Source organism: Chlorocebus sabaeus, chromosome 15 (assembly GCF_047675955.1).
Source record: "Chlorocebus sabaeus isolate Y175 chromosome 15, mChlSab1.0.hap1, whole genome shotgun sequence".
Lineage (NCBI taxonomy): Eukaryota > Metazoa > Chordata > Mammalia > Primates > Cercopithecidae > Chlorocebus > Chlorocebus sabaeus.
The window spans coordinates 2,532,898-2,558,586 of NC_132918.1; the positions used below are offsets into that span (position 1 = coordinate 2,532,898).

General features: G+C 40.7%; 2 protein-coding genes and 1 long non-coding RNA gene across 6 annotated transcripts in view; 2 read left to right on the forward strand and 1 right to left on the reverse strand.

The window, feature by feature from the left end:
* Positions 1-11,660, reverse strand: part of MLH1 (mutL homolog 1) — a 56,773-nt gene extending 45,113 nt beyond the window's left edge. The window contains exons 1-4 of one of the 4 annotated variants that reach the window (XM_007971804.3): positions 11,351-11,660; positions 8,291-8,381; positions 4,658-4,756; positions 1,224-1,297 (exon numbers count right to left, since the gene is read on the reverse strand). In XM_007971804.3, coding sequence (XP_007969995.1) covers positions 1,224-1,297; positions 4,658-4,756; positions 8,291-8,381; positions 11,351-11,466 — 380 coding nt within the window. In that variant the 5' untranslated portion in view covers positions 11,467-11,660. Of the gene's footprint in view, positions 1-1,223; positions 1,298-4,657; positions 4,757-8,290; positions 8,382-11,050; positions 11,247-11,350 lie in introns of those variants that run through there. The other 3 variants (XM_007971803.3, XM_007971805.3, XM_007971806.3) reach the window with 3 other exon arrangements.
* Positions 11,661-11,797: 137 nt separating this feature from the next.
* Positions 11,798-17,444, forward strand: EPM2AIP1 (EPM2A interacting protein 1). The gene has a single exon (XM_007971802.3). It carries the CDS (start codon positions 11,939-11,941, stop codon positions 13,760-13,762), a length of 1,824 nt encoding a protein of 607 aa, XP_007969993.1. The 5' UTR covers positions 11,798-11,938; the 3' UTR covers positions 13,763-17,444.
* Positions 17,445-17,710: 266 nt separating this feature from the next.
* Positions 17,711-20,443, forward strand: LOC140713461 (uncharacterized). Its single transcript, XR_012095537.1, has 2 exons — positions 17,711-18,052; positions 19,790-20,443. It is a non-coding gene; the product is annotated as an uncharacterized lncRNA (long non-coding RNA).
* The last annotated feature ends 5,246 nt before the right edge of the window (positions 20,444-25,689 follow it).

Sequence of the window (25,689 nt, forward strand, 5' to 3'; positions counted from 1 at the left end):
GCCAAGATAATGAGTCTATTTCATCCTGCTATGGAAGGAGAGCCATTGTAGTATGCAGGGGCATACTATAAATCTAGGTTATCTAGGAAGGCATTAACTCACAACTCTCTCTTCAGTTAGTGACAGGGGATTCTAATATTATCAGCCCATCTAGATCTAGGGCAATTATAATTCACACAGAGTCAGACGCCCCTAGCATTAATGTTGTGTACTCTGAAATTTCCACCTTCCATTACTTCACACATTTATCTGTTGAGGAAGACTGAGAAACAGACAGAACTATCCTTTGTTGAAGATATTTTCCCCTTTTTATTTATTTATTTTTTAAGGGTGGTGTACAGTGGTGTAATCATAGCTTGCTGCAGCCTCAAACTGCTGGGCTCAAGCAATCTTCCTGCCTCTGGAGTAGCTAAGACTACAGATGTGCAACACCATACCCAACTAATTTTTTAAAAATTTTCTGTAGAGACGGGGTCTTGCTCTGTTTCCCAGGCTGGTCTCAAACTGACTTCAAGCAATCCTCCCACTTCAGCCTCCCAAAGTCACAGGCAAAGTCACTATACCCAGCCTATTTTCCCTTTTAATCTACAATCAATCTGTGTGATTTTTAAAAATTATCTTTTTTTTGGCATGAATTAGGTACTCCCACCAATCTTCAACTAGTGAATGGCCAGTGCTTATAAAAACAAAGGTGCGATTTTGTTATCCTGAATCCCATTTTTGTTCTGTTTCAAGGCCATTCATCAGCTTCTGAAAACTGTGCCAGCATAACAGATAGAGAGCAGCTACTTGTGGGAAGGCAAACCAGCATAGGCATACACAGGTGGTGGGAGCTGGTGGCTCAGGAGCCAGCTAAGGAAACATGAACCTTTAGCATCCCAGCCACAGCCCTCTAATCAGTCCAAAGCAATACCCCAACTGAAGGGCAAAGGGGCAGAAATTACATTAGCAGCTACCATTTACTTAGAACACCTATGTGTAACAGACAACTTGCTAGGCACTTGTAATATGTTATATCATATCTTTTAAGAATCCATGAAGTAAGAGTATTACCTAATAATCATCGTCGTGGATTATCAATTTATCAATAGGGAGAAAAGAAAACGTACCCAAGATCTCTGCCAAAAAAGATAACACTGGTGTTGAGGCAGGATTACTCTGAGATCCAGGCAAAAAATACATTCAGGATGAATATGTATGAGTAAAAGAAGTCAGTACTATACCTGTATGCACACTTTCCATCAGCTGTTTTTGTTGTAATAGTAACATGAGCCACATGGCTTATGCTGGCCAAAGCCTAAGGAAGAAAAGAAAATAGACTGAAAGAAAAACTCACTGCTGGGTCACCCACTGTCACCTCATCAAAGGGAGAGGTTATCTGAACTGCCTCTTCCATTTTTTATTAGTATGTGGCAATGAGAAGCACTTTGCTCACTTTGATGACATGCTGAAAAAAAAAATGATCAAACAATCTGCAGCATAATTACTAGAACAAGTGAAAAATATGTATTAAAAAGTCCAAAACATTAATGTGTTAATAAGCAATTGTGTTCAGGTGGTAGAACTATAGGCATGTTTAATAATATTCTCAATGAAGTATCTTCTAGTACTTTTCAAAACTTGCCTTCAGAAGTGGGTAAAGGAATCACTCCAAATAGCGTTTTACGTTGTTACTCAAAACTGCTTTATATAAGCAATTATTCATTTAGAAATGTAAATTTGAAATTATGCTATTAAGACAAAACAAATTTTAAAAACCCATGACCATTTTTCCCCTTTATAACCAAGATTGGTTGGAATCTGTATCTTTTTTCACAAGAAGGATATTACAGTATGTAAAGGTGTAACTCAGGAACTGTGCTATGATGGGGTCTATGTGACAGCATCTCATTAGACAGTAAATACAGCTGTGGCAAGTTCAGTTCATTGAAAGGCACATAGGTCAGGCTCAGAGATCACCAGGTCCTAGCTGGATTTTCCTGGTTTATGTAATTGAGCTAATTTGCACCATTAAAAAACATAAGGCCGGGCACAGTGGCTCACGCCTGTAATCCCAACACTTTGGAAGGCCTAGGTGGGTGGATCACCTGAGGTCAGGAGTTCAAGAAGAGCCTGGCCAACATGGTGAAATACCAACTCTACTAAAAATACAAAAATTAGCCAGCTGTGGTGGCATGTGCCTGTAATCCGAGCTACTTGGCAGGCTGAGGCAGGAGAATCACTTGAACCTGGGAGGCAGAAGTTGCCGTGAGTGGAGATTGTGCCACTGCACTCCAGCCTGGGCAACAGAGTGAGACTTCGTCTCAAAAAAAAAAAAAAAGTAAATGATTTCGAGACCTGTATAAGGAAAGACATGAAAATGCAGAGTAGAACACAACATCACACCAGGAAGACAGACTGCCATTACACACGGCACAGCCGATGGTCCTGCTGCTTCAGAGGCCTCTTCCCCAGCAGTGGAGCCAAGTGGACAGGGGCACAGACTCTGGAGTCAAACTGCCTAGTTTCTAATCCCCACTTTGCCATTTTCTAATCCCCACTTTGCCATTTTCTAACTGTGTCCTCTGGCCATGTTTCCCTCATGTAAAACTGGGTAACAGCAGAACCTCTGTAGAGTTACTGTCAGGAGTAAGAGTTAATACAAAGTGCTGAGAACCATGGCTGGTACACAGAAATCCCTCAATAAATCTTCCCTGTGTAATTACAGTGAAATAATAGCCACAAAGATAACCTACAGCTAGGCGAAGACTCCAGGAGGCCATGGGCTTGGAAAATGACCCAGGTAGCTGCAAGGCCAAAATGAAACTGCCTTCCTAGAGTTTGATCTAAGGTATCCTTAAAATCAGGGGCAGTCTCAGTGTAAACCAAGTCTTAGAAATTGTCCCTTCTTGGAATAATCAAGGGGTCACTGTGAGTAAGACGATATATGAGACCACCCTAGTTTGCTGTAAATTGATCTAAATTACAGAGACTGAATCACACCTGCCTTTTACTTTTTAAAAATTAAAGTAATACATGTATATGATAAAAAAATTCAAACTACTGAAAGGCCAAAAATGAAAAGTAATAGCCTCTTTGACTGCCCAACCCCATCTTCACTTTCATTCCCTTAAAATAACTACTGTAAAATAGTTTCTCTGGTCCCCCGGAACCTCCATAGAGGAACACAGCCCTGCTAAAACCTTGATTTTAGCCTAGTGAGGCCTAGTAAGACCCATATCTTCTGATCTCCAGAACGGTGGAATGATTAATTTGTATTGTTTAATGCCACTAAATTTCTGGAAATTTTTTGACAGCAACAGGAAACTAATACAGTTTTTAAAATATATATATTTTTTACCAAGGAATGTTATTTCTATAAATTTATCCTTAGGAAACAATTAAACGAAACACAGTATACCTACAAGAATACTCATCAGAACCTTAAACAGGGTCAGATGCAGTGGCTCATGCCTATAACCCCAGCACTTTGCAAGGTCAAGGCAGGCAGATCACTCAAGGTCAGGAGTTCAAGACCAGCCTGGCCAACATGGCCAAACCCTGTCTCTACTAAAAATACAAAAATTAGCCAGGCATGGTGGTGCGCGCCTGTAATCCCAGCTATTCAGGAGGCTGAGGCAGAAGAATAGCTTGAACCTAGAAGGTGGAGGTTGCAGTAAGCTGAGATGATGTCACTGCACTCCAGCCTGGATAATAGAGCAAGACTCTGTCTCAAAAAAAAAAAAAAAGAAAACAAAAAACAAGAATCTTAAACAGGAAAAAAAGTCAAAGAGCATAAATGTTCAACAGGAAACTAAACCAACTATAGTACATACAGGTAACAGAATACTAGGTAGCCATTAAAACCTAGATAGGCCTATATTTACTGGGTAGAAAGATATCCATGAGGAAGTGAGTCACAAAATATAAGATCATATTTTATCCTTTTATATTTTAATCTGTTTTCTAAATCATATACTCCTATGATATGTCATATAATTTTACCCACAAATACTTTAGGATATATCTTAAAAGATAAGGACTCAAAAAAAACCCCACGACAATATTTTTATACCAAGATAATTCATAATTTCTCCTTAATGACATCAAATAGTCAACCTGTATTCAAATATTTGTCTCAAAAAAAAATGTTGTGTAGTTTGCTCCATCAGGATTTAGGTAAGAGTCATACACTGGACCAGGTTCATATGCCCCTTAAATGTCTTTTAATCTACAGGTTCTCTACTCCTTTCTCTACTCTTTTTTTCCCTGCCGTCTATCTGTTGAAGGGAACAAGTCTTTTTTCATGTAGTCTCCCAATCTCAGAATTATTTACCACCTTCCTTGTCTCTTATATTTTTCACATATTGGTACTTAGATCTAAGTAATGATAAGATTGACATTTGATTTTTTCACAAGAAAACTTCATCGGTGGTATTGGGTACTTCCATCAAGAGACATATAATATCAGAGGTCTCTGTAGGTAAAATAGTTTATTTATGAACAATTCTCCATCTTAGAAAGTTAAAAGTTCACTAACTTTGTTCAGATTTGCATACATTTAACAAGCAAAAGGTACCAAACCTTATTTAACTATGTTGAGAAATAGATACTAACAAATGACAGACAATGTCATCACAGGAGGATATTTTGCACATTTCTTGAATATTTAGCTTACCTCACCTCGAAAGCCATAGGTAGAAATACTGGCTAAATCCTCAAAGGACTGCAGTTTACTCGTAGTGAACCTTTCACATACAATATCCAGATCTTCTTTCTGTTAGATACCAAAAAGATGAATAAATAATTATGTTACTCATTTTTCCAAATCTTTTTGAATTCCCATTTTCTTGATTTAATCCAGGAAAAAAAATCTTCTTAGAAGAGCTTTTTTCCTTTTTTCTTTTTCTTTTTTTTTTTTTTGAGACAGAGTTTGTGTCACCCAGGCTGGAGTGCAGTGACGAGATCTCAGCTCACTACAACCTCCGCCCCCCAGGTTCAAGCAATTCTCATATCTCAGTCTCCTGAGTAGCTGGGATTACAGGTATGCATCACCATGCTCGGTTAATTTTTTCTTGTATTTTTAGTAGAGACGGGGTTTCACCATGCTGGAGATGCTGGTCTCAAACTCCTGACCTCAAATGATCTGGCTGCCTTGATCTCCCAAAGCGCTAGGATTACAGGCATGAGCCACCACATCTGACCTAAATTTCTTATATTTTTAGTGGAGATGAGGTTTCATCATGTTGCCCAAGCTGGTCTCAAACACGAGTTCAAGTGATTTACCCACCTCAGCCTCCTGAAGTGCTGGGACTATAGGTGTGAGCTACCATTCCCAGCCTGAGAAGAGCTTTAAAATTAGCAGTAACTTCCTTGTTTGGAATCCAGAATACCACACTGTCCTGGTGTTCCTCCTTTCTTACTAGGTGGCTCCTTCTCAGTCACTGCTGTTTCTGCCTCATGTCCTCACTTCTTGACATCAGAGTCACCCAAGACTCCGTCCTTGGACCTCTTCTCTATCTACACATACTCTCTTGATTATCTCATTCAGTCTCAGGGCTTTTTGTTGTTTGTTTAATTGACAAGCTTCTTTATTAGAAATCTCCGGCCGGGCACGGTGGCTCACGCCTGTAATTACAGCACTTTGGGAGGCCGAGGTGGGCAGATCGCAAGGTCAGGAGATCGAGACCATCTTAGCTAACACGGTGAAACCCCGTCTCTACTAAAAATACAAAAAATTAGCCGGGCATGGTGGCAGGTGCCTATAGTCCCAGCTACTCAGAAGGCTGATGCAGGAGAATGGTGTGAACCCAGGAGCGGGCGGAGGTTATGGTGAGCCGAGATCGTGCCACTACACTCCAGTCTGGGCAACAGTGCAAGACTCTGTCTCAAAAAAAAAAAAAAAAAAAAATCTCCAGGGTTGGTCGCAGTGGCTCATACCTATAATCCCAGCACTTTGGGAGGCCTCAGCAACAAAGCAAGGCCTTATTTCTACAAAAACAAAAATAAAAATAGCCAGGCATGGTGGTGTGCACCTACAGGTACTACTTCAGCTGGCTGAGATGAGAGAACTGCTTTAGCCCAGAGTTTAAGGTTACAGTGAGCTATGCTTACACTACTGCACTCCAGTGTGGGCAACAGAGTGAGATCCTGCCTCTAAAAAAGGGGAAAAAAAATTCTAATTTTTTAAAATTGCAGTAAAATACACGTAACAGAAAATTTTCCATCCTAACCATTTTTAAATGTACCGTTCTGTGGCATTAACTACATTCACACTGCTGCGTAACTATCATTATGATCCATCTCCAGAATTTTTTCATCTTCCCCAAACGGAAACTCTGTACCCATTAAACAATAATTTCCATTCTCCCTGCTCCCCCCGGCCCTTGACAACCACCACTCTACTGTCTCTATGAATTTGACTACTCTAGGAACTTCATAACAGGAATCACACAATATTTGTCCTTTAGTGACCGACTTATTTAACTTAAGATGATGTCTTCAAGGTTCATATATGTTGCAACATGTGTCAACATTTTCTTTCTATTTAAGGCTGAAATTATTCCATTTTGTTTATCCATTCATCCACAGATGGACGCTTAGGTTGCTTTCACCTTTTGGCTACTGTAAATAATGTTGCCATGAATATGAGTGTACAAATATCTGCTTGTGTCCCTTCTTTTGGGAATAACTCAGAAGTGGAATTATTTGATTATATGATAATTCTGTTTAATTTGTTGAGGAATCGCCACAGCATTTTCCATAGCACCCTGCACTATTTTACATTCCCACTAGCAATACACAAGAATTCCAGTCTCTACATCCTTGCAAACATTTGTTTTTGTTTTTGATAATAGCCATCTAATAGGTATGAAGTGATACCTCACTGTGGTTTTTACTCATTTTCCTAGTGACTAATGATGTTGAGTATCTTTTCAGGCGAGTCTCAAAGCTTTTTTTTTTTTTGAGATAGAGTTTCGCTCTTGTTGCCTAAGCTGGAGTGCAATGGCACAATCTCAGCTCACTGCAACCTCTGCCTCCTGGGTTCAAGTGATTCTCCTGCCTCAGCCTCCCGAGTAGCAGGGATTGCAGGCATGTGCCACCATACCCGGCTAATTATGTATTTTTAGTAGAGATGGGGTTTCTCCATGTTGGTCAGGCTGGTCTCGAACTCCCGACTTCAGGTGATCTGCCTGCCTCGGCCTCCCAAAGTGCTGGCATTACAGGCATGAGCCACCGCGCCCAGCCTTCTTGTGGCTTTTAATACCTTTACAATGCAGACAACCACCAAATATTCATCCCTAAATCTCCACCCTGCACTCCAAACTCACATAAACATCCAACTAACAGGCATCTTAAATTGAACATGCCCCAAAATGAACTTCTGATCTCTCCGAAAATCTGCTTCTTTCATAGTCTTTCCCATCTTAGTAAATGGCAACTCCTCCTTCCGTTTACCAGACCAAAACCTTGAAATCATTCCTGATTCCTCTTTCTCTCACAACCTATATCAGCAAATTCTGAGAGCTTTGCCTCCACAATCAACCCAGAATCTCACTGCTTCTTACATCTTTACTGCAACCAAGCAGTCTGCAGGACAGACTGCTTCTGCCCTGTCCTGCTATTTTCCACATAGAAAGACAATTTTTTAAAAACTCACCACACCATGCAACCTCTGCTTAAAACCCTCTAATAGTATCCCACCATATTCAGAAAAAAAGCTAAAGATTTTACCTTGGCCCACAAGGATTTACATGTTCTCACTTAGACCTCATCTATTACTCTTTCCTTTTCAGCCTCTAGACAAACTGGCCTCCTTCATAGTCCTTTAACACGTCAGGTATGCTTCCATTTAATAGTCTTTGCATATATTGTTCTGTATGCCAATACCTTTAGGTAGCCTCATAATTTGCTCCTTGACTTCCAATGGTCCCTCAAATATCACATCCACATGGAAGCCTTCCTGAACCACTCAATTCAATTGCATCCTTTCCAGCTTGCACACTATCTTCCTCCCCACTTTAGTTTTCTCCACAGTACTTAATGCTATCTGATATACTATTTATTATACCCATTTTGTCTCCCACCACTATAATGTAAGCATCAGAAAAGATTTTAATCTATTTTATTCACTGCCACATCCCCTGAACAGTGCCCAGCAAAGAACAGGTACTCAATAAATATTTATTGTTGGTGTTGAACTTTTCAATGAAAAAATCCCATCTGCAAAAGCCTAGTTTCCAGAACAGAGAAAGGTCCTGCCTCTTCCATGAAGTGCGCAAACATCCTGCTACTTTGAGGTTTTACTTACCCTGATCCCAGTGCCATTGTCTTGGATCTGAATCAACTTCAGGCCTCCCTCTTTAACAATCACTTGAATACTTGTGGATTTTGCATCTAAACTGGCAAATCAAACAGAAAATAATTTATCAGTCTGCAACTACTCTAATGTACATATTTTAATATGAGCCAAACAATGATAACAAACTCCAAACAAACACAATAGTGTCTCATTAACATGTTTTTCCTTTGTCTTACAGGCTCATACACTGTATGAGTTTACACACTGTGTGAGAGAGGGAACAGACGGTACAGCAACCATCATTTCCAATAGGACATTCAGCACTATTTCTGTTCCTCTAGGAAAGACAGCAAGAAGTTAAAAATAGATTTCTTTTGGCAGATGCCTCTTCTTAACTAATTTTACTTTTACCTGAACTTTATTCAGCCTCAGGTTCCTTAGTGACTCTAATAAAATGTCACTAAAAAATACTAATTCTGAACGATTTTCTCTACTATTCCCTTTTATATTTATGATGGAGGTTAGAAAAAAAACAGTAATGCAGAAAGTTAATAAACCTTTAGGAAGTCAATCAATTTTTTGGCCAGGCACAAGGGCTCACGCCTGTAATCCCAGCATTTTGGGAGGCCGAGGCGGGTGGATCACCTGAGGTCAGGAGTTCGAGACCAGCCTGACCAACATGGAGAAACCCCATCTCTCCTAAAAATACAAAAGTAGCCGGGCATGGTGGCACATGCCTGTAATCCCAGCTACTTGGGAGGCTGAGGCAGGAGAATCACTTAAACCCAGAAGGTAGAGGTTGCGATGAGCTGAGATCACACCATTGCACTCCAACCTGGGCAACAAGAACAAAACTCCATCTGAAAAAAAAAAAAAAAAGAGAAAAAAAGAAGTCAATAAATTTTTTGTGCTTTCAAAGAGTAGCCTACAAGCATAGACCACCTGCTAGAGAAAACAAATTTTCTATCATGGGCAGCACGAGAAAGAGTTATCTCTTCCCCACATAGACAATTCTTTATTCAGAAACAATAGGCTAGGCATGGGGGCTCATGCCTGTAATCCCAGCACTTTGGGTGGGCGGATCACCTGAAGTCAGGAGTTCAAGACCAGCCTGGCCAACATGGCGAAACCCCATCTCCACTAAAAATAAAAAAATTAGCCGGGCGTGGTCGTGCACGCCTGTATTCCCAGCTACTTTGGAGGTTGAGGCAGGAAGATCGCTTGAAACCAGGAGGCAGAGTTGCCGTAAGCCAAGATCACACCACTGCACTTCAGCCTAGGCAACAGAGTAAGACTTCATCTCAAAAAAAAAGAAAGAAGACAGTAAGTTACTTAAACATTATAGACCTTTCTCATGGGCCCCTGTATTGAAGTTGTATTAGTCAGCTCAACTTAAATGTTAAAAAGAGTATAGCTGGACTCCATATAAAAATCTCCACTTGAGCCAGGCGCGGTGGCTCACGCTTGTAATCCCAGCACTTTGGGAGGCCGAGGTGGGTGGATCACCTGAAGTCAGGAGATCGAGACCATCCTGACTAACATGGTGAAATCCTGTCTCTACTAAAAATACAAAATTAGCTGGGCATGGTGGCACATGGCTGTAATCTCAGCTACTCGGGAGGCTGAGGTAGGAGAATCACTTGAACCCAGGAGGTGGAGGTTGCGGTGAGCCGAGAGCGTGCCATTGCACTCCAGCCTGGGCAATAAGAGTGAAATTTCATCTCAAAAAAATATACAATAATCCAAAAAATTAGCCAGGCGTGGTGGCACACACCTACAGTCCTAGCTACTCCGGAGGCTGAGGCAAGAGAATCTCCCTTGAACCCGTGAGGCAGAGGTTGCAGTCAGCTGAGATAGCGCCACTGCACTCCAGCCTGGGTGACAAAGTGAGACTCCAACTCAAAAAAATAAAATAAAATAAAATAAAAAATCTCCACTTAAGGAATTAATTACAAGCCACCAAGCTAGTACGTTCAGTTTTGTTTTACAGTATTCTGGCACAGTACAATAATAGGCCCAGTTGTTCTGTCATTCATTCTAACATAGTAGAAACAAACGCAAGTCTGCCACTGCTTCTGTTACTACTATTACAAGTGAAAAGGAGAAAACATCCCCCCATTTCTTGTTCCTTCTTTCATCTACCTTCCAAATTCTCTTCCTTTCCTTCAGTGGTCCTTTCTACCCACTGTTCTTTCAGTCCCATTGCCCTGAATAGTTTATACTTTCACAATAAATCCCTCTAGAAACCTACCACTCCTAACTGAAGCATTCTTTTTTTCTATTAATATACGGACTTCACTAACATCAACTGATTTTAACAAAATGATCTGACATAACGTTTAGGTGTATTTTGGGCATGTCTTTTTGGAAGTTTATAGTCCACACTCACTTTTCCTTCCACATGTTTCAAATTTCTTCCCTCCACATTTTTTGTGACAGTTATAAGCTTCAAAATCCACGGATGACCCATGAAATCTGGTATCTTCGAATTGCGCCCTCCCAAGTAAAGGACAGGAAAACACTAAGTGGGGTCACTAATCTAACAATAAGGTAATCAGAAGTCAAGCCCAGAGTGCACCAGCCTGTCCTAAAACTACAAAAGATTTGTTTTGAATGAAACTCAAAATGAATTGTGCCTTTGGATGTGTACAGATGATTTCTGGAATGAATGAAAAGCAAGAAAATAGTAACGCAGTATCCTCCGAAAACAAGGTTTTTTTCCCCATCCTAAGCTTTTATACATCTTTCAACTTTGCATCTTCTGCATACCATCATTTTAAATTAAGTGGCTTCCTTAGTTAACGGCACCATTACGACAACACTGAGTATATTTCTCCACTTGCACTCCAAACAACCCTTAGAAGGTCTCGCGAGAGCGGTAAAGAAAACACACGGTTTGTGGAAAGGGAGAAGGCCTGACCGGCACGTCACGGAACCCCGCGGCCTCCGCCGTTGTGGGCATGCGCTGTACATGCTTCTGCTCGGGCAAGGAGGCGTGTCCGCACCATTGAGAGGAGCGACCCGTTACGTCGTAGCCCTTAAGTGAGCCCGGCTCGACTCCCTCCGTACCAGTTCTCAATCATCTCTTTGATAGCATTAGCTGGCCGCTGGATAACCTCCCCCGCCGCGATGCGGTTCACCACTGTCTCGTCCAGCCGCCGAATAACCCCTGCCACGAACGACATTTTGGCGCCAGAGGAGTCTAGGAAACGTCTAGATGCTCAACGGAAGTGCCTTCAGCCAATCGCCTCAGTGCTTCGTGCTCACGTTCTTCCTTCAAGCTGTAGCTTACGCCGCCCAGACCCACCCTCAGCGGCAGCTATTGATTGGGCAGCTTGAATGCCAGTCAAATTTCTCAACTCTGTGGGTTGCTGGGTCTCCTCGTCCCTCCCTGAAGCGGTTGCTGCCCGCTACCTAGAAGGATGTGCGCTTGCGCGTTAGAGAGATCACTGTCCGCTCTTCCTATTGGTTCGTTTTTGGAACTCGGAGAGTACGAAATATCCAGCCAATAGGGGCAGAGATTCCAGAGCTGGGTTTGTGTGCCTCCGCTGAGGTGATCTGTCGCAGAGCGGAGGAGGTGCTTTGGCGCTTCTCAGGCTCCTCCTCTACCCTTGCGGCCTTTCTAACGTTGGCCCTGCTCTTGTGGCCTCCCGCAGAATGTGGATGACGCCCAAAAGAAGCAAGATGGAAGTCGACGAGGCTCTAGTTTTCCGGCCCGAGTGGACCCAGCGTTATTTGGTGGTGGAGCCTCCGGAGGGCGACGGGGCCCTGTGCCTGGTCTGTCGCCGCCTCATCGTAGCTACCCGCGAACGCGACGTCAGGCGCCACTACGAGGCTGAGCACGAATACTACGAGCGGTATGTGGCGGACGGCGAGCGCGCGGCCCTGGTGGAGCGTCTGCGTCAGGGCGACTTGCCCGTGGCCTCGCTCACTCCTGAAGAGAGAGCTGCTCGTGCAGGCCTCGGGCTCTGCCGCCTCTTGGCCTTGAAGGGTCGCGGCTGGGGTGAGGGAGACTTTGTATACCAGTGTATGGAGGTATTGCTGAGAGAGGTACTGCCCGAGCATGTAAGCGTCTTGCAAGGCATTGACTTATCTCCAGAGATCACAAGGCAGAGGATCCTGAGCATTGACGGGAATCTACGCAGCCAGCTTTTTAACCGAGCCAGGGACTTTAAAGCCTATTCTCTTGCCCTGGACGACCAGGCTTTTGTGGCCTATGAGAACTACCTCCTGGTCTTTATCCGCGGGGTAGGCCCTGAGCTGGAGGTGCAAGAAGATCTTCTGACCATAATCAACCTGACTCATCATTTCAGTGTTGGTGCGCTCATGTCGGCAATCCTAGAGGCCCTGCAGACAGCAGGGCTTAGCTTGCAGAGAATGGTTGGACTGACTACGACCCATACTTTGAGGATGATTGGTGAGAACTCAGGACTCGTCTCATACATGAGAGAAAAGGCTGTAAGCCCCAACTGTTGGAATGTGATTCATTATTCAGGATTTCTTCACTTGGAACTGTTGAGCTCCTATGATGTAGATGTTAATCAGATCATAAATACCATATCCGAATGGATAGTTTTGATTAAGACCAGAGGCGTTAGGCGACCTGAATTTCAGACTTTACTAACTGAATCTGAATCAGAGCATGGCGAAAGGGTTAATGGACGATGTCTGAACAATTGGCTTAGGAGAGGGAAAACTTTAAAACTAATATTCTCTCTAAGAAAAGAACTGGAAGCTTTCTTGGTTTCAGTAGGGGCAACAACAGTCCACTTCTCAGACAAACAATGGCTTTGTGACTTTGGCTTCTTGGTAGACATTATGGAACACCTTCGAGAACTCAGTGAAGAATTACGAGTTAGTAAAGTCTTTGCTGCTGCTGCCTTTGACCATATTTGTACTTTCGAAGTGAAGCTGAATTTATTTCAAAGACATATTGAGGAAAAAAATCTAACGGACTTTCCTGCCCTCAGAGAAGTTGTTGATGAGCTAAAACAGCAAAATAAGGAAGATCAAAAAATATTTGATCCTGATAGGTATCAAATGGTGATCTGTCGTCTACAAAAAGAATTTGAGAGGCATTTTAAGGACCTCAGGTTCATTAAAAAGGACTTAGAGCTTTTTTCAAATCCATTTAACTTTAAACCTGAATATGCACCTATTTCAGTAAGGGTGGAGCTGACAAAACTTCAGGCAAACACTAATCTTTGGAATGAATACAGAATCAAAGACTTGGGGCAGTTTTATGCTGGATTGTCTGCTGAATCTTACCCAATTATCAAAGGGGTTGCCTGTAAGGTCGCATCCTTGTTTGATAGTAACCAAATCTGCGAAAAGGCTTTTTCATATTTGACACGAAACCAACACACTTTGAGTCAGCCATTGACAGATGAGCATCTCCAAGCCCTGTTTCGGGTTGCCACAACTGAAATGGAGCCGGGTTGGGATGATCTTGTGAGAGAAAGAAATGAATCTAATCCATAAGACTTTGTAGTACAAGATTGAAAAACTCAACAAGAATTTAATTCTAAAAGCAAAAATCGGTTTGAGTTTTCAAGTTTACTAATTTGGATTGTGAGAAAGTACCAAGTACCAGCCGTCCAAACTGATCACAATTAAAATTCTGACAGTTGCCTTTTTTTTCATCTCAAATGGCAGCATGGGACTGAAACATGAGAATGCCACCTTTTTTAAAACTTAGTTTAATGACAAAGTCGTTGTCTTTTATGATATAGTTAATTTTAAAGAGATTTAGTATTAATGTGAGTTGAATTTGCAGTCTGTTTTTTAGGTGTTCTGAAGATATATGCCAAAAATTTCAGCTCTTGTTTTAATGGAGTGTTAAAATTCTGTTTCATATAGTCTTAAATTATCAACTCTTTAAATGTGCTTTTGAACCAATTTGCAGAAACTCACATAGCAAGTTCATAAGTTTCTGAAAAGGAAGACCATACATACAGTGGAGGTGTTTTGTCTATCAAAATGTTTGAGAGTTTTTTTTAAACATTTCTGAGTCCGAAGGTAATATTGACAAATTTCTTCCCTCTTCCCTCCCCATCACCCACCTCAGTGATACCGACATTACTGATAGAGGAAGTCATTAGAATCATTTTTAAGTTGCTGATATAGGAGATTTCCTGCAATTTGGAGATAAGACTAATTATTGGGGGTTTTCCTTGGATTTTTTTTTTATAACTGGGGGCTATTTTATCAGCTTGCCTATTAAAGGACTATGGTAAGTATAGAATCTTAATGGTTGCCAGTTAGTAATTATTTTTTTTTTTTTACTGTAGACGCAAGTTTGGCCCTATCAAAAAGGATGAGGAAAAAAGATTTTTGCACTCCGGGATTAGGAGGTGTGAGATATTTTAGCTTTTTTGTCTTATCTGCGTGGATGTTGCTGCTGTATTTTTAAAAATCCTGCTTAAAGTAAACACTTTGTTTTAAAATGATACAGTATCAGATTTTTTTAGATGCTAGAAATGGATTTATTCTAAAATTTGGAACTGTGGAACACGTTCTATATTTAAGATAGCACACAAGTAGAAATATTTAAAAGCAGTCCTATTCACAGATTTCAATAATTCTGTATTTCTATTAAGATAATCTGCTTTGTGCCAAAACGGTAGTTTCTAAACCTCTGTTAACCGTGAAAAGGCACTCTTAAAGTTTGCTATGTAAAACTAATTATAAACAGGACCCAACTTATATTCATAGATCCTCTCAAGTATTATACAGTTTAAAAATTCTTGTTCCAAAGTCCTGTCTTAACTATTGAAACACCTTCCAGCAAATTCAAGGAACCAGGCTACGACTAAGAATTTAAATGGAATTGATGTCTGGGCAATTAAAAGAAATGCCATAAGAGCCTGAAAACCAAAGTTGTGCCAGTGGCTTTCAAATAGAGGCAGTAACCTGTCCTTACAGAGGATGCTGAGAAATGTGTAGGGACACTTTTGGTTGTCATATTTACTCGGGGCTTCTGTTGGCATTTAAGCCTAAAGACAGTCATCCACTTCAGTGCATGGGACAGCCTGGCACAATGAAGAATTATCCCTCCCAAAATGTAGATTATTTCAAGGGATAGGGCACTTTACAATTAGAAGCAAAATTAAAAGTGCAAGGTGAACAAACTGACAGAATACTACATAGGAGAGACTTAATTCCAACCTTCTAAATTTGGCTGGTAAAGTACAATAAAGGCATTGATAAGTTCTGTTAGCTCACAATAGCACCTGTAAATCAGGAATTAATAATTGAATCAGATTTAAGGGCTCTGTCCTGTTATACATATTTAAGGCAGAAAAAAAATTGTATATCGATTAGGTACTTATCAAGAATGATCAAGCTGAGATTTTGGTTAGTAGAGTAAGCTTACATATCTAGAAAAACAACATAGTGGGAAACCGAAAAAAAAAAAATCTGCAGGTAATTTCCCAATAGCTTTGAATGTTCACAGCAGAGCTTTATTACTTGAGAGAAAGATTGGAAGACCTGAAAGCCACTTCTGCTTTCTAACACCAGTTCCTTAAATATTGAAATCTTGTACATTTTGTGAAATTCTACTATGTTTTGCTTAAGGTGTTAATAAAATTAGTTTGCATCGTATAGTCATTGAGTGAGGGGGAGAGATAAGCCAAGGATTTTAAATTGACCCTTAGCTATAGAGAATTTGCTATCAGCTAGTCTTGTTTGTAGAAAAAAAAAAAAAAAGTGTATTTTAGTGTTTTCTGTATTAAGTATTAAGTAATTCTGTAACTGCATGGCAGTTTTTGTTTTTGTTTTTGTTTTTATAAATACAGTTGGTACTGGTCCTGTTGTAGCAGTGAATATAGTTAAAATAAGTACCTTTTAAAAAAAAAACAATAATCGGCCGGGTGCGGTGGCTCACGCCTGTAATCCCAGCACTTTGGGAGGCCGAGGTGGTGGGATCACAAGGTCAGGGGTTCAAGACCAGCCTGACCAACATGGTGAAACCCCATCTCTACTGAAAATACAAAAAAAAAAAAAAAAAAATTAGCTGGGCGTGGTGGTGTGCGCCTGTAATCCCAGCTACTCAGGAGGCTGAGGCAGGAGAATCACTTGAACCCAGGAGGTGGAAGTTACAGTGAGCCAAGATTGTGCCACTGCACTTCAGCCTGGGGGACAGAGCAAGACTCCGTCTCCAAAAAAAAAAAAAAAAAAAAAAAAAAAAAATGTCCTTACCAGTTACTGCCCTGTAGCTCATTCCTACTAGTTTTCTTGACAAATTTGTATTCCCAGTCTCCCGTATTGCTACTCAAATTGCTCCACTATGCTCACTAAGTCCTTGTTAATAGTCTTACCCTCCTTGAAACACTTGAACACTTGATTACTTTAGCTTTGAGAAGATACCATCTCCGGGTATGCTGTCTTAGTCTTTGCAGGCACCTCTTCCCTTAAATATCTGTTCTTCGTATTTTTTAAAAAATGTGTTTTAGACTGGCTTATTCTGTGTCATCTCGCTAGCTGATCTTATTTCCTTCCATGGTTTCATTACCACTTATATGCAAATGACTCTCAGATTCATTATCTCCTTTCTAGACCTTCCCTAATTGATATATCTAATTGCTAACAAATCCCCTTTGCTGTCTCAGGCACTATGTGTTACTGATCTTGCCCCCAATCCTGCTTCTCTCATGTTTCCTCTTTCACTAAATGGCATTACCACTACCAACCATTCATTTGTCCTTTTTCCCAGTTCTCCAATGCTACCACTTTAATTCAGGCCATTAACCTACCTAATTATAGCAACAGCCTCCTTATTAGTCTCCCTGTTTTTATTTTTATTCCTTTCTACACTACAACTAAATTGCTCCAAAAGACTTACTGATCATATCACTGCACTGCTTTCATCATTGCTCTTAGGGTACTATACAAATTTATCTTCATCTTTAAGGTCTCAGTATGCCACTTCATCTAGGAAACCTTCATTGATGCCCTCTAGATTAGGTGCCCTTACTCTCCGTTCCCTATACATCCTGTTCTTTCCCAAACATACACTTGGCACACTTTATTGTTACTGCTTATTGATCACTGCTAGACTGTAAGCTTTGTAAGGGCAGGGACCATATAAGCCTTGTTCACTGTTATATCTCTAGTGCTTAGCACAATGCCTGGCATTTCAATAAATGTTTGGACAAACGAGTATTTGTGTAGTGTTTTACAATTTTTGAAGCTCTCTCACAGTCTTATTTGACCTTCACAATCATTCTGCCTTAGACTGTCCATTGGGTAACTTTTATCCTCATATTACTAATCGAAAAATGAAGAGAAGTTCTTTGTAACTAGGGACCTCATTGTTGTATTCCCAGAATTTAGTGTAGCGCTTAGCATGTGACTCAAATATTTACTATGTGAATGTTAAACAAATTGCGGTTTTCTGTGGTAAACACAGTAAGTAGTAAACTCAGGATTCACAACCAGATATACACACCAAATCCACTATGTAATATTAAGTTTGTGAATCATTTTTATTTTGCCCTTTATGAACAGTGTTTCATATATATATGTGTATATATATATTTTTTAATTTCCAAAGGAACCTACATATAGAGGGAAAAGATTGGACAACTAGTGAACTAGAACAATATATAAGTGATTAAAATGTTACGTTTAGTATTGGAAAAAGATAATGCCGCCTAAGAGTTAATAATCATTTTTCCTTTTGTAGGCATCAACACTAGGAGAAAATGACATGCTATTTACTTGCTACTTTCCTTTACAGATGATTTTTGGCTCTTCTGGGATTTAAAAGTAAGTAAATTTAACAAAATAGAAGACTGACTCAGCCCTTCTGGTCACTATATATTCAGTTCACTTGTTTTTGTACCTGCAGAATGTCCTTATCACCCAAAGGGAGATGACCCAAAAGTAACATCTAGTTAATGTATACTTCTAAAGTTTGTTGTATTTCTTTGCCTTCTTGTTCCCATGCCTCTCTGAACTTAATTTCTGGGTAACTGAGGCTTTTCAGGCTTGAGTGGGAAAGCCACACCCTTAGTCTATTTCCTTAAGCCTTTCTGACCAATTTAAGGGATTAACTAGTATAATCTTAGTTGGACTTTTAGTTTGAGGCATACTAAGTCATTCAGAGATCTTAACAGTAGGTGTCATAGTCATCCAGTGATTTGGTCCTTGCTGCAGGGTCTCACTTTGTCACCCAGGCTGGAGTGCAGTGGTGCAATCTCAGCTCAATGCAATCTCTGCCTTCCTGGCTCAAGCAGTTCTCCCACTGCAGCCTCGCAAGTAGCTGGGACTACAGGTATATGCGACTACACCCAGCTAATTTTTGTATTTTTATGTGGAGACAGGGTCTTGCTATATTGCCCAGGCTAGTCTCAAACTCCTGGACTCAAGCAGTCTGCCCGCCTCAGGCTCCCAAAATGTTGGTGTTACAAGTGTGAGCCTCTGCACCCGGCTGCAAAACTGGCTTTTAATCAACCTTTTGGCTAAAGGATTTCTCTTTTTATTTATTTTTAAAAAGATTTCTTGCTGGGCGTGGTGGCTCATGCCTGTAATCCTAGCACTGGGAGGCCAAGGTGGGTGGATCATGAGGTCAGGAGATCGAGACCATCCTGGCTAACAGAGTGAAACCCCGTCTCTACTAAAAATACAAAAAATTAGCCAGGCGTGGTGGCGGGCGCCTGTAGCCTCAGCTACTCAGGAGGCTGAGGCAGGAGAATGGCGTGAACCCAGGAGGCGGAGCTTGCAGTGAGCCGAGTTCGTGCCACTGTGCTCCAGCCTGGATGACAGAGCCAGACTCCGTCTGAAAAAGAAAACAAAAAAAGATTTCTCATTTTTATCTTTTTGTTATTAAAATGTTGCCTCATCCTACCCAGTAACTACTTGAATTTGTGAATTCTGTATTCCTTTTCATTTCTGCCTGCAAACTGACCCATCTGTTCTGAGTTCATCTTTTTTCTGTACATTTTGTCAAGTGCAGTAGACAGCAACCACAAAATATTTTGTTTTTCTGTCTTTTTCTTTAGTAAAGGGTAAGATGATCTGCCTTTGATAGTAATTTCCTTCTTTATATCCTTTGATATCCTTTGATAGTAATTTCCTGAATGCCTTCCAGCTAACCATTAAGCCAGTATTCAGTATTTTAGCATTTTAAAAAACAAGGGACCAATTTCTGTATCAGCATGGGCTAGCTTGCCATTGGATAACAAAGGCAAAATCTTACTGTCTCACACAACTTTTCTATTGCAACTTGCAGTAGAAGGGACTTTGGTTTAGATCATAGGTTGGCCATGATCAAACTATGGCCCACGGGCAAAATCTGTCTAGCTCCTTGTTTGTCTAAATAAAGTTTTACTGGAATATAGCCTTGTCCATTTATTTATATCTGTGGCTACTTTCGTTCTACAATGGCAGAGTTGAGTAGTTGCGACACAGTGTGTGTACATCTCACAAAACCTAAAATATTTATTCTGTGGCCCTTTACAGACAAAGTTCACCAATTTGTGCTCTAAGTTGCCTTCATTCTAGGTCTCAGGCTGACAAAGCAGATACCATCAGGAGTGTGGCTGCTAACTGGGAAATGAAAAAAGAGAGTATGGCAAATCACTTAAGGACTCTCAAAGCACTTTCATTGGCCAAAGCAAATCACATAGCCACATTAAAGTTCTAGGAAGAGTGTGGTCCTTACATATACCTGGGAGAAAAATCAGAAATATTTGGAAGACACTACCACTTCTTCATTTATATGCTTGCTTCCAATATATTTTTAACTTGTTATTGAGGTAAAATTTTAAAGTGTACAGATATTAAGTGTACAACTCAGTGGATTTTTATATATGCCCTTGAATGCACCACCCAGGTCAAAATGTAGAATATTTCTAGCACTTCAGTAGGTGTGTTTATGTTCCCCAGGCCCCCCCACCAACCCCTTTTATCACCACGGATTAGCTTTGCCTGTTTTAAAACTTTACGTAAGTGAGATAATTATATGCACTCTTCCGTGTCATGTTCAACATTGTATCTGTGAGAGTAATCCATGTTATATGTAGTAGCAGTTCATGTTTTACTTCTGTGTAGTAGTCCATTGTGTGACTACATCACAACTTACCCATTCTACTGTTGATAGAAATTTAGGTTGTTTCCAGCTTGTGCTCGTTATGAATAAAGTTACTATGAAAATTATCACCCTGTCTTTCAGTGAACATGTGCACCCATTCTTGGCATACTCTTTGGTGTATACCCTGCTTCTATATTTTCCTCGTGTAATTTATTCTCTACATAGCATTCAGAGTGATCCTTATTTTAAAATACAAATTAGGCCAGGTGCAGTGGCTCACACCTGTAATCGCAGCACTTTGGGAGGCCAAAGCAGGTGCGTCACCTGGGGGCAGGAGTTCGAGACCAACCTGGCCAACATGGTGAAACCCCATCTGTACTAAAAATACAAAAATTAGCCAGGCATGGTGGTGCGTGCCTGTAATCCCAGCTACTCAGGAGGCTGAGACGGGAGGATCTCTCAAACCCAGGAGTTGGAGGTTGCAGTGAGCCGAGATCATGCCACTGCTTTCCAGCTTGGGTGACAGAGCAAGGCTCCATCTCAAAACAAAATGAATGTGTATGTGTGTATATACATATAAATCAGACCATGCCAGTTGTTTGTTCAAAATCACCAATGGTTTTGTATTACAATCAGACTAAAGTCCAATGTCTATCACGGCCTACAAGACCCTGCATAATCAGTACCCACACATATTCTGCACCCTTTTTCTTCCTACTCTGTCTTACTTCATATCCTTTATCCCTTTCCCTGTTTCTTCTCACTCTCCTCTGTACTGGACATGGTGCTTGTAAACTTGGGAATCAAAATTAGTTATGTGGCCTTGTCCTTAGATGGTAATTTAAGTAGATGGTTTTGACATAAACCATAACACTGGTTTATGTTAAAATCAGTTACCCCAGTTTATACTGATGTTTAACTCCTGGAAGGGATTTAGAGATTAAAATGCAAAACCTTGACAAATTTGAGGAACATATAAGATCTTGCATCCTAGTTCTACTAATTCTGAATTAGAGTTTACCAATTTTTTTTTTTTTTTTTTTTTTTTTTTGAGTCTCGCTCTGTCACCCAGGCTGGAGTTCAGTGGCGTGATCTTGACTCACTGAAACCTCCGCCTCCTGGGTCCAAGCGATTCTTCCACTTCAGCCTCCCAAGTAGGTGGGGCTACAGATGCATACCACCATGCCCGGCTGATTTTTTATATTTTTATAGAGATGGAGTTTCACCATGTTGGCCAGGCTGGTCTTAAACTCCTGACCTCAAGTGATCCACCCGCCTTGGCTTCCCAAAGTGCTGGGATTACAGGCGTGAGCCACTGTGCCCAGCCCGAGTTTACCAATTTTGTTATGGCATTCATGATTGTTCACTTTTATGGGAGCAGAGGGCAAAGGGAGTTGGCAAAGCAGTGGAATAAATCAGTAAGTGTTGATATTAAGTCCAAAATAGCACAGTCATAAGGGACCACCTTAAATGTTGTTCCATTATTGGTACATTACTGGTTGTTCTAACTAAAATCAGTTAATAAGTGAACTCTCCACATTTTTAGCAACTTTCATGTACAATTGAAGTACAAGAAACTGCATGTATTTAAAGCATAAATTTTTATTGGTTTTGACATAAACCTATGAAACCATCACAATCAAGAGCACTAATCCTATCATGAGGGCTCCACATTTATGAACTAGTTGTGAAAGATCCTACCTCGAAATACCATTGGAGGTTAGAATTTCAACATATGAATGGGGATGTGGGAGACACAAACGTTCAGTCCATAGCAGGAAAATACGGGGATGTCTCAGAACCACCATTGTCTACTTTCCTCTCTGTGTCTGCTTTCTTATCACTTCACCTGCTGGCCAGCCTTTATGCACTGCATTGATGTCGGTCACCACCTTTACTCTAGTGCCGCTGACCGACCTAATCTCATGTGCCAATTCTATATTCGTGAGCGGGGAACGTGTGATCCAGTCTCTGGTGTTGTATTTCCTGAGGCCTGACATGTACCTGTAGTGAAGTAAGTGGTGGTTATGAAGGGGAGAATATCATAGTGTATTTGGAAGAACTTTCTGGTTGTAAGAAAGCAACTTGCACTAGTTTAAGGGGGAGGAATAATGGAATGATTAGAGAAATACAGAAGTATCTCATGGAAGCCACATGAGGGAATGAAATTCAATGGTCATTCAGTAATTATTTCATGAAAGCCTGCTAGGCCCAAGGCACTGATCTAGGCACTGGAGATTCAGCAGTAAAGCAAGATGTATTTCCTACCCTGATGGTTGTGATCCCTTTGCACATCTGCGTCATTCTCTCTAAACAGTAGCTTCGCTTGCTCATTTTTCTTAAAGGGAGAACATAGTTGTGACTAACAAGATACTTTTTCCTAAAAGGATCCATAATATGTAGCTCATCCCTGTGGTTGGGATGAGTTGAGGTTGGAGACTTTATAGGAGGATTTGAACTGACAGGCACACCAAAAGTCATCTTACTCAAAGCCATCCAGTGAGTTGATTGCCTCCCAATGATCGGAGTTCTCACTGACCCCTCTGAGTCAGAATTTGTGGAACTGAGTATTAAAGGGTCCACAGAAAGATAATTTATTCCAACTTCTTTGCAATGTAAAGAAGTTGGGCCCCAGAGAGGTGGTTAAAGTTATCTTGAATTGTGTAGCAGAACCAGGAAAAAAAAGCAGGTTTTTGACCTGTTGCAGTACTTTTCTCATTCTGTCATTGCTGTCATTACCTAACTGCCTTCATGCCTCCATTTCTTTTAAGAAACTTTTCTTGGTGGAAGACCTCAGAATCTTCATGGTATTTTCTTTGGTTCTGACTAGCAATGGCTAAGACAGGTTATCTCTCAGTGCTTACACAGAAATCCTTTAGGAATCTAGAATTCTTTGAGATTATCAATATGTTATATACATAATAAATATTAGAAACATTTTATATTTTGTGTGTATTATGAACTGTTTAAAAAGCACAAATATTACCTGTTTCTAGAGGATTTGAAAAAATTTATCTGAAAATAATGGAACTAGCTGGGCACAGTGGTGCATGTCTGCAATCCCAGCCACTCAGGAGGCTGAGGTGAGAGGATCACTTAAGCCCAGGAGTTCGAGACCAGCCTGGGTGACAGAGCAAGACCCTTATTGCTATAAAAATAAATTTTAAAAATGTAAAAAAAATAAACATTTGAAAGGAATGGTACTGGCCAGAGCAGTTAGGCAAGAAAAAAAAATAAAGGGCACCAAAATGGAAAAGGAAGGGCCAGGCACCGTGTCTCACGCATGTAATGCTAGCACTTTGGGAGGCCGAGGCAGGTGGATCACCGGAAGTCAGGAGTTCAAGACCAGCCTGGCCATCATGGTGAAACCCCATCTCTACTAAAAATACAAAAGTTAGCCAGGTATGGTGGCGGGTGCCTGTAATCCCAGCTACTCCTGAGGCTGAGTCAGGAGAATCACTTGAATCCAGGAGGCAGAGGTTGCAGTAAACCGAGATGGCACCACCGCATTGCAGCCTGGGTGACAGAGCAAGACTCCATCTCAAAAAAAGAAAAATGGAAAAAGAAGAAGTCAAGTTAGACTTATTCACAGATGACATGATATTATATTTAGAAAAACCTAAAGACTTCACCAAAAAAAATAGAACTGATAAGTTTAGTAAAATTGTAAGATACAAAAAACAGTAACATTTATTTACACCCAAAGAGAACAATTTGGAAAAAAAATGCCATCCCATTTATAGTAGCTGCAGAGAGTATTAATTACCTGGGATCATTTTAATCAAAGAAGTGAAAGATCTATACAAGGACAACTATAAAGCATTAAAGAAGTTGAAGAGGACACACACACACAAAAGACATTCCCTGTTCATTGACTGGAAGAATTACTGTTAAAATGATAGCTGGATGAGATGGCTTGCACCTGTAAGCCCGGCACATTGGGAAGCCAAAGTGGGAGGGTCACTTGAGCCCAGGAGTTTCAGAGTAGCCTGGGCAACATAGTGAGACCCTGTCTCTATAAAAAAAATTTTAAAAATTAGATGTGGCGGTATGCACGTGCTGTCCCAGCCACTTGAGGGGCTGAAGTGGGAGGATCACTTGAGCCCAGTGAAGGTCAAGGCTACAGTGAACGATGATCATACAGTGAGCCATGATCACACCATTGCACTCTGGACTGGATGACAGAGTGAAGACCCCATCTCAAATAAAATGGTGATTCTACTCAATGCAATTTACCAATGCAATGCAAACCCTATGAAAACACCAATGACTTTCTTCACAGAAATAGAAGAAAAAAAAAATTCTAAGATTTATACGGAACTAGAAAAGACCCCAATAGACAAAACAATCCTGAGCAAAAAGAATAAAACGGAAGGCATTTCACTATCTGACTTCAAAATTTACTGCAAAGCTATATTAACCAAATTAGCATGGTACTGGCATAAAAATAGACACATAGACCAGTGGAACAGAATAGAGAACTCATGTAAACCCACCCAGCCAACTCATCTTTGACAAAGGTACCAAGAATATACAATGAGAAAAAGACAGTCTCTTCAATAAGTGTTACTGGGAAAACTGGATAACTATGCAGAAGAAGTAAACTCTCTCACCATACCAAAAAAAAAAAAAAAAAGAAAATCACATCAAACTGGATTAAAGACCTAAGTCTGGGCCAGGCGCGGTGGCTCACACCTGTAATCCTAGCACTTCGGGACGGTGAGGCAGGCAGATCACGAGGTCAGGAGTTTGAGACCAGCCTGGCCGGTATGGTGAAATCCCATCTCTTGAAAATACAAAAAATTAGCTGAGCACGATGGCGTGCACCTGTAGTCCCAGCTACTCAGGAGGCTGAGGCAGGAGAATTGCTTGAACCACACAGGCCAAGGTTGCAGTGAGCCGAGATCGCGTCACTGGACTCCAGCCTGGGCAACAGGGTGAGATTCCATCTCAAAAAAAAAAAAAAAAAAAAAAGACCTAAGTCTAATGTGAAACTGTGAAAGTATTAGAAGAAACTGGAGATATGCTTCAGGACAGTGGTCTGGGCAAAGTTTTTTTGTGTAAGACCTCAATGGCACAGGCAACCAAAGTGAAAGTAGACAAGTGGGCTTACATCAAGCTAAAAAGTGGCACAGCAAAGGAAACAAACTAAAGAGACAACCCACAGAATAGGAGAAAATATTTGCAAACTACCCATCTAACAAGAAATTAGTGACCGGAATATACAAGGAGCTCAAACAAATAGGAAAAAAAAAAGCTGTTTTAAAAGTGGACAAAAGATCTGAATAGACAGTTCTCAAAAGAAGACACACAGATGGCCAACAGGTACATGAAGAAGTGCTCAACATCACTAATCGTTAGATAAATGCAA